Below are 7,765 nucleotides of genomic sequence, written 5' to 3'. Positions count from 1 at the left end.
AGGCCAGGGCAGGCTAGGCTTGGGCTTTGCATATGTGTGTTTTAAGGAAGAGGCTCGGCCCAAGGCCCAACGGTCTTTTTCACTGATGGGCCAGGCTTGGGCTTGAAATCTAGGCCGAAAAGCTGGGCCAAGCCGGTGCCCTGCTGCGCGCTTTTTTAGGCCCAGCCCAAAGCCCGAACCGGCCCGACTTAACGTGTGTCCTAATTGGAGGAAGCGAGCGGCAACCCTGCACAGACATGCATGCATGCAGTCATGTGCTCCAAATTTAATTTCTATTAGTATGACGTGGCACATAGTGATAGGATTGTCTCGTGACCAGACAACACATTTAATTTCATGTCTGATGAATGTGTATGTGCATTTATTCAGGTTTTCAAATTTTAAAAAAACCATATCTTTCAAACAGCATGTTGGAATTCAGATCCTTTTTCAGCATTGGAATCATTGCGACGAGGTCTCTGAAAGTAGATCTTATTTGTCTACATTTGCAAAAAAAAATTGATGCCAATTTTGATACTATATGGTGCAATTCTATTATCACATGGTTCAAACAATTTTTTTGTAAAACCAAATTTAGAGCTACATGGTCCAACTTTCTATGAGGTTGCAACGTAGCGTCCATGACAAGAAACTTTTTTGATGTGCGACTACTCTACTGCCCGAGCAAACTACTTAGTAGTCGATGTGCAACCCCTCCATACTCATGGATGTGTAGTTTTCATTGCCGGCACACCCTGTCCCACCCACTGTAGTAGCGATGTGTGCAACTTAGTATGTTGTTTGTGCCAACTATCCTAACTAGTATTGAGTGTCCACAAAATTACTTTTTTTTGGTTAGTCATGATAGATTTGATAATTATTATATCTCTAGGAGTACAAACGTAACCTGTCCTCATGATACAACAATGCGCCAAATCAGTTGAATACAGAAAATAATATGGTGAAAGGAAAGAACAATAGTCATACTAAAAGAAAATACCTTGTGGAATAACATTTATATTTTCCTTTTTTTTGCTTTGTTATGAGATATCACCGCTTGCACATTATAAAGCTCAGTACCTCTTTAATATTCTGCAAAAATAATCATATACAAAAAGTACATCTTTTCTGTTACCATGTGCAACACACATACAAAGAAGAACGATAATTTGTATGGGATGCGGCTGTTCTAATTCTGAGCTCATGTGAGCTCGGGTCAATAATAATAAAAAAACCGTTTCTTTTTGTACAAAACATGGACAAATCATTTCATTGCTTGCAAAATTTCATCACCAGGCGACATTCATGGAAGACATGGCAAAAAAAATTTGAGGTTCCGAAATGTTATTTTCAATAGCATTTTGGAGCATCAATTATTTTTTGCCACATTTTTCACAAATATCATTTGATGTTGAAATTTTGCAAACAATGAAAACATTTATCAATGTTTGAGACAAAAAATATTCAGATTTTTTGAATTTTCCCCATGTTCTTGATTTTATTGTCCGTTCAAGCTCACATGAGCTCGGAATTAGAGCGGCACTTTCAAATTTGTATGCTCCCTTTATCGTGGTGTAAAATTAGATGAGTTTTCGGTCCGGTCCATCATCATCACATCGATCAATGCCTATGTTAGTCAATATTTTCAAAGCATCATCCGAATCCAACATTATGAATTTGTGCGGACTGTGATAGGCAAATTATTGGCACATCCAAGGTTTCTGGCGGCCCGGCGGTATAAGGCAAAAATAATTGGATAAAGGGAATTGAACTCTCGACCTCTCATTGTTGAGTACTTAATAACTCAGTCAACCAACTAGCTCTTGTTATTTGTTTGAGTTAATGTTGATTTACGTATTAAATTGGTACCACGTCGCAATCTTACACCCAATCCACCCAATTTATATATGTCTCTGAGCTTCCCAGGTATCACGAAGCCGTCTAAGGAATCAAACGGAACATGGCAGAAATAAGGAAGGAAAGAAAGAGGCTAATTCGTGGGCTATACTAATAAGGAAGGAAATCAAAAGGACGTGGCAAAAATAAGGAAGAAAAGAGAGAGGCTGATTCATAGGCTATACTGATAAGGAAGGAAAAAGAGGATGGTACTGCAATAAAATCGAATGGGACGTGACACAGAAATAGATTGGGACGTGTAAAGGAATGAGGCACGCATGCTTAGGGCGACTGGCGTAAGAACTGAGAAAGAGAAATTGTGCTGTAGTTTTTTTTTTGTAACTCAAGAAAACAATTGTTTCTGGTTTTCTTTTTGGTCTTTTATGAATGTTTTATGGAGCAGCCCACCCCTGCGGGCTGCGGCCACCCAAACGCTCGCACACTGAGATCTTCACGTGACTTCAAATAGCTCAACTTTTTATACGTACCATGTTACAAATGAGGAGAAGAAACATAATGAATCAAAGTCTCTTGCTTTGCTGCGTCATGTCAATCTCGTGCACTAGTATAAGAGTGTTTAGATCATTAAGTAGTGATCTAAACACCCTAATATTAGTTTACGGACGGAGTATAGTTTTGTCTACAACTGTTGTTTCGTCTTGGGAAATTTGTATACCCATCTAAAGGAGCAGTAGCTCTGGTTGCTAATTTACTGTGTAGAAAACTACTAATTGGATTGAAGAGTACATTACCTTTTCTTTATGTTGGTATCGGTTTTCTGAACTTGCTGCTTTAGTTTTCTATTTGTAAAAGGGTACATGCACTTCCCTCTTTCAACGAATGCTTCATTTTGCTTCGCTGAAGCCTTATGTGCTTGGTGCCATATAAAAACAATTTAATACCCCCAATGTTTCATCTAGTTTCTTACTCTTTTACTTATGCTATTGTTTGCTCAGTGCCATACAAACTGTACATGTTTTTGCTGAATCTTCTTTTTGAATGGAGTATACCTTTTTTTGTGATGTTCATTCTGAATACTCCTTAATTTGTAATTATTTATATTTCCATCTGGATCATTTCTAAGTAAAAATAGTATGTGTTCCTTTACCCAAAAAAATAGTCGCAATATGTGGTGTATATACCCCATTAAAAACAGTATATAATAATTAAAAAAGTATATGCTTCCAAACCAAAATAGTATAGTATATACTACAATATAAAAATATACATACTCAGATACAAAAAAATATATACTCTATACCAAAAAAGTAGTATATATTTGTCGTGCACAAATAGTACATACTTGTATGTAGAAGAAGTTCTATAAACTACAATGCAGATAGCAGTATATACACCCATGCGAAAAAAAGGAGTATATAGTACAATATAAAAAATAAGTGTTTACTCACATAAAAAAAGTACTCCCTCCGTAAACAAATTTAAAGCGTTTAGATCACTATTTTAGTGATCTAAACGCTCTTATATTTTTTTACAGAGGGGGTAGTTTGTACTCTTTACCAAAAAATATGTATGTACTCCTGAAAAAGATACTAATATAGTTTTTATAATCTTGATCAACTTTAAAGAAATATGACTTAGAATACATTTGAGTAAATTTGAAACTGAGAGAGTACCAATTTTTTGGCCTACTTTTGGTGCCATTAATTTGCACATCGGAGTTAGTAGGGAACAAGAAGGCCAGGCCTCTCTCTCTCTCTCTCTCTCTCTCTCTAGACCGCAATGTAAAATGAGTGTAAACGCACAACTCATCCTGCTATTTCCTATGCCATATGTGTGCAGCTCTACTCGTCATCCGATCGATCCCCGGCTATGGCTGCTTGCTTAGCCAACCGTCGTCGATGAAGCTCATGTCCACGAACTTCTCCACCTCCGCCTCCGTCAGATGCTTCTCCCACGGCACTCTCCTAGCCATGTCTGAGCCCGGCCCGGTGCACCCAACCTCTGCGAATACGACGTCGTTAGTCTCGCTGCCAGCGTGCCACGGAGCCCACCCCTGCGGTACGATGACGCTGGACATGTTCACGTGGTAGTAGACGACGGTGGCGTACTTGTTCCACGCGCGTCCGAGATACTGGCGCCCGGTGCCTCGGAGCTCCCCGCCCTTGAACACAAAACCTCCGGGGTCGCCGGCGTGTTGCCCGGCGTGCGCCGTCACCCACCCGGCACGGCGGCGGCCGTACCGCCGGGGTATGTTGGACACGAGGGTGCAGCCATCGTAGATGGACCGGGCGTAGCCGAAGATGAAGTCGACGCCGCCCTTGATGACGCATTCACGGAAGTAGTGCCGGCCGGTGTTGTCGCAGAGCGTGTCCTCGAAGCCGCTGAAGGCACAACGGTGGAAGGCGATCCGTTCACCGTCGACCAGCGCCGCGAGCGCTTGGGTGACGCAACTCTTGTTGACGCTGTTGTGCGTGTTGGTGAAGGCGATGTCCCGGGCAACGAAGTCGTTGGAGTGGACACTAAAGGTGGCCGTCTCGTACGTCTGCATCGCGTCGGCGCCGCGGCGCATCAGGCGGTCGGTGCTGCCGTGGGCGTGGTCATCGAAGTAGATCTCGGTGCTCGAGTGGCCCTCCCCTTCCAGCCAGGGCCGGTCCTGAGATTTCGGGGGCCCGGGACGAACTAAAAATTGGGGGGCCCTAATATACAAGCCATTATTATTATTATTATTAGTAGTAGTAACAATTAAATCCAAAATTTGTATGTGTATCCAAAAAAATATACATAATACCTTAAAATTTTCTTCTAACATTCCTCGATGCAAAGTCACTTATGATGGGGTCGATGTCAATCTCATCCAATAATTTCTTCTCGATGCATAATGTGGCCAAACCATTTAACCTCTCTTGAGTCATGGTTGACCTCAAATAATTCTTCAATAATTTCAACTTTGAAAAGCTTCTCTCGGCCGATGCGACCGTCACAGGCACAGTAAATAAGATGCGATAGGCAATGGATATATTGGGGTAACAATCAACTTCTCTGACATGCCTGAAAATCTCCATAGCAGATATTGCGCCATCTGGCAAAGTGAATCTCATAATCTTCAATTCAGAAATAAGATCGTATACCTCAACATCAGATGAACCATTAAGAGAGAAAGTTTCTGCAAATTTTGTGCAACATTCTTCAAGTTCATTGTCACTTAATGACGTGAGAGTGCCCGAGCTCAATAAAAATCCGAATATATCTTTAAAGACCATGAGTTCTTTAAATCTATCATTCAAAGAAGTGATCGCCATATCAACCAAAACATTAAAATATTTAACTTGGAAAGCCTTCTCAGCTTCCAAGATTTCTTCTTGACAATCACTTTCATCATACTGTTTCTTCCTCTTAGCATGACGTTTCACTGGAAACAATGGCTCTATTCCCATTTCAGTTGCAATACCTTTAGCGATGGTCAGACTTGAAGAAAACCCCTCATCTCTGTACTTCTCAAAATATTTTGTTATACCTTTTATTTGCTTCAAAGCGGAGTCAATGCACATGGTTGACGATTGCAACATCTTGCTAACTTTATTTACAGCAAATAGAACATGATGCCAGATAATCATACCAACTATAAACTCAAAGCGACCAAGTGCATCAAATAAATTTTTGGCATCACTTTTATCTTTAGGATCAGTGTCAGAAGCATGACGTAACTCAGACAAAGATGAACTTAACTCAGCGGCTTGATATCTTATTGCTGTAACACTTTTGATTCTACTCTCCCAACGAGTATTGGACAATGATTTCACGGTCAAACTAGGAACATGTTTAAGCAAAACATTCCACCTTTTTGTAGAGCCAGCAAATAATACATATATGCGTTGAACAATTCCAAAAAATGAAACAGCTTTCTCACATGATTTTGCCATATCACAGAGAGTGAGATTTAGGCTATGACAAGCACATGGCATATATAATGCTCTTGGATTCATATCAAGTAACCTAGATTGTACCCCTCGGTATTTTCCTTTCATATTAGAACCGTTATCATATCCTTGACCCCTTATATCTTGAATATTTAGGCCAAAAGACTCAACAGAATCAAGCAGTACTTTGAAAATCCCTAAGCCAGAAGTGTCATCCACTTTCAAGAACCCCAGAAAGTACTCCTCAATTTTTATTTTGCCATCAGACAGATTAACACATCGAACTAAAAAGGTCATTTGTTCTTGATTACTAACATCAGGGGTACAATCTAGGATAACAGAGAAATACTTAGCCTCTTTAACAACCTTTATGATAGAACATGTGATGTCAGAAGCCAAAAGAGATATCAGCTCATTTTGTATTTTATGACTGAGATAGTGATAATGGGTTTCCTTGTTCTCAACACGTCTAAGGTGATCTTGCATTACCATATCAAATTCTGCAATCATCTCAATGCAAGCTAAGAAATTACCATTATCATCCTTGTAAAGCTGCTCACTACTTCCACGAAAAGCCAAGTTGCGTTTACCAAGATATTTCACAACTGCTATTATTCTTAACAGAACTTGCCTGACACGTTCTTTCTCCTTTGTTATTTGATGTTGCAAATCCTTATCAATAGTTTCCTGTTTTCTCAGTCTAACTCTCAATTCATTCCACTTGTTCATGTTATTAATATGCTCAATGCTATTTTCATGTTCTTTGAGCTTCTCACTAATATGCCTCCAATGTCCTAGTCCATCATGTGCTAAGGAACTCTGACTCCTGTTGGTGCTAGACTTGAAGATCTTACAACAGAAACAAAAAACTTTATTGACATTTTTTGAATAAACTAGCCATTTCCTATCATGTTCCTCTCCATTGCTTAATTTTCTATGATAATGAGCATACGAAAAATGTCTTCCTGTTTCATCTACATGGTATTCCATTTTTTCCTCTCTGATAGGCCCTTTCTCAACTAAGATATCTCTTGCTTTATTTTCAAGATTATCCCAGTTTTTTGGATCATAAATATCGGCAGTATAAACTGGTTGTTCATCAACACTAGCAGATTGGGCATGTGCATCCGACGAATTACTTACATTCTCGGAGCCACTTACATTGTCATCGCCGATGTTGGAGTTGATATTTTCTTCTTGCTGATTAGAGTCCGAGTTTTCATTTGTTTGTTGCTCTTCCACAATGGCAACAATCGCCAATGCATCAGCTGGGTCCGGCGGAGTAATACAGGCACCAATATCACTTGGCATGAAAAAATTGCGAATACCTCCGCGCTGTGACTTTATAAGTTTATTCTCTTTCTCCTTTTTTTTCCTTTTGTGGCTACCCGATGGATAGTTCCTCTTGCTGGGCGCCATGAGAACAAACACAATGCTGAAAAAATAATATTGAATCAATTGTTGAACGGTGCTAGCTGTAAACCAAAGTCCAAAGAATTTTTTGTATGAATAATATACCTCAATACCTAATGTCCAGAATCCTGACGATCAAACTTCAGTAGTCTGTACCTGTCTAGAGTCTGCAGATTGCCGAGAGGAGAGCAATTGAGAAAAGACCAAAGGAGGGTGAAGCAGGCCCTGGGGTGAAGATGGAGGCCCCAGAACTGAAAACAACGACCAACATAATCAAATTAGAAAGGAAATTACCAGGGGACGGCGAGGTCGGAGTGCGTCTGTGCGTGCACGGCGTCGGCGGCCAGCAGGTAGGGGCGTAGGGCTGGGACCTGGAAACTCTTCGTGATGGAAGAAAGGCGTCGAACGTAACAGGAAGAGAATCACGTCCAGGCGCTGATTGCTCTCTAATTCGCTATCTTTCTTTTTTTCCAGAGGATCTCTCGCTGTTTCATGGGAACGATCTCGCGATCGCTGGCCGCTGGGATCGGACATCGCTGTTGTCGATTGGGCCTCGTTTCTTTCTTTTTTTTTGCTGATCGGGCCTCCTACTTCTGGCG

General features: G+C 40.5%; 1 protein-coding gene across 1 annotated transcript in view; it reads right to left on the bottom strand.

The window, feature by feature from the left end:
- Positions 1 to 3,703: 3,703 nt before the first annotated feature.
- LOC119367339 (probable pectinesterase 66) overlaps positions 3,704 to 7,765 on the bottom strand; it is a 4,533-nt gene continuing 471 nt past the window's right edge. Inside the window, exon 2 of the mRNA XM_037632878.1 lies at positions 3,704 to 4,532. Coding sequence (XP_037488775.1) covers positions 3,704 to 4,532 — 829 coding nt within the window. The remainder of the gene's footprint in view (positions 4,533 to 7,765) is intronic.

The sequence above is a fragment of the Triticum dicoccoides genome, chromosome 2B (genome assembly GCF_002162155.2).
Source record: "Triticum dicoccoides isolate Atlit2015 ecotype Zavitan chromosome 2B, WEW_v2.0, whole genome shotgun sequence".
NCBI lineage: Eukaryota > Viridiplantae > Streptophyta > Magnoliopsida > Poales > Poaceae > Triticum > Triticum dicoccoides.
Note: the sequence above shows the minus strand (reverse complement) of the source record. Positions and strands in the feature narration are given on the sequence as shown.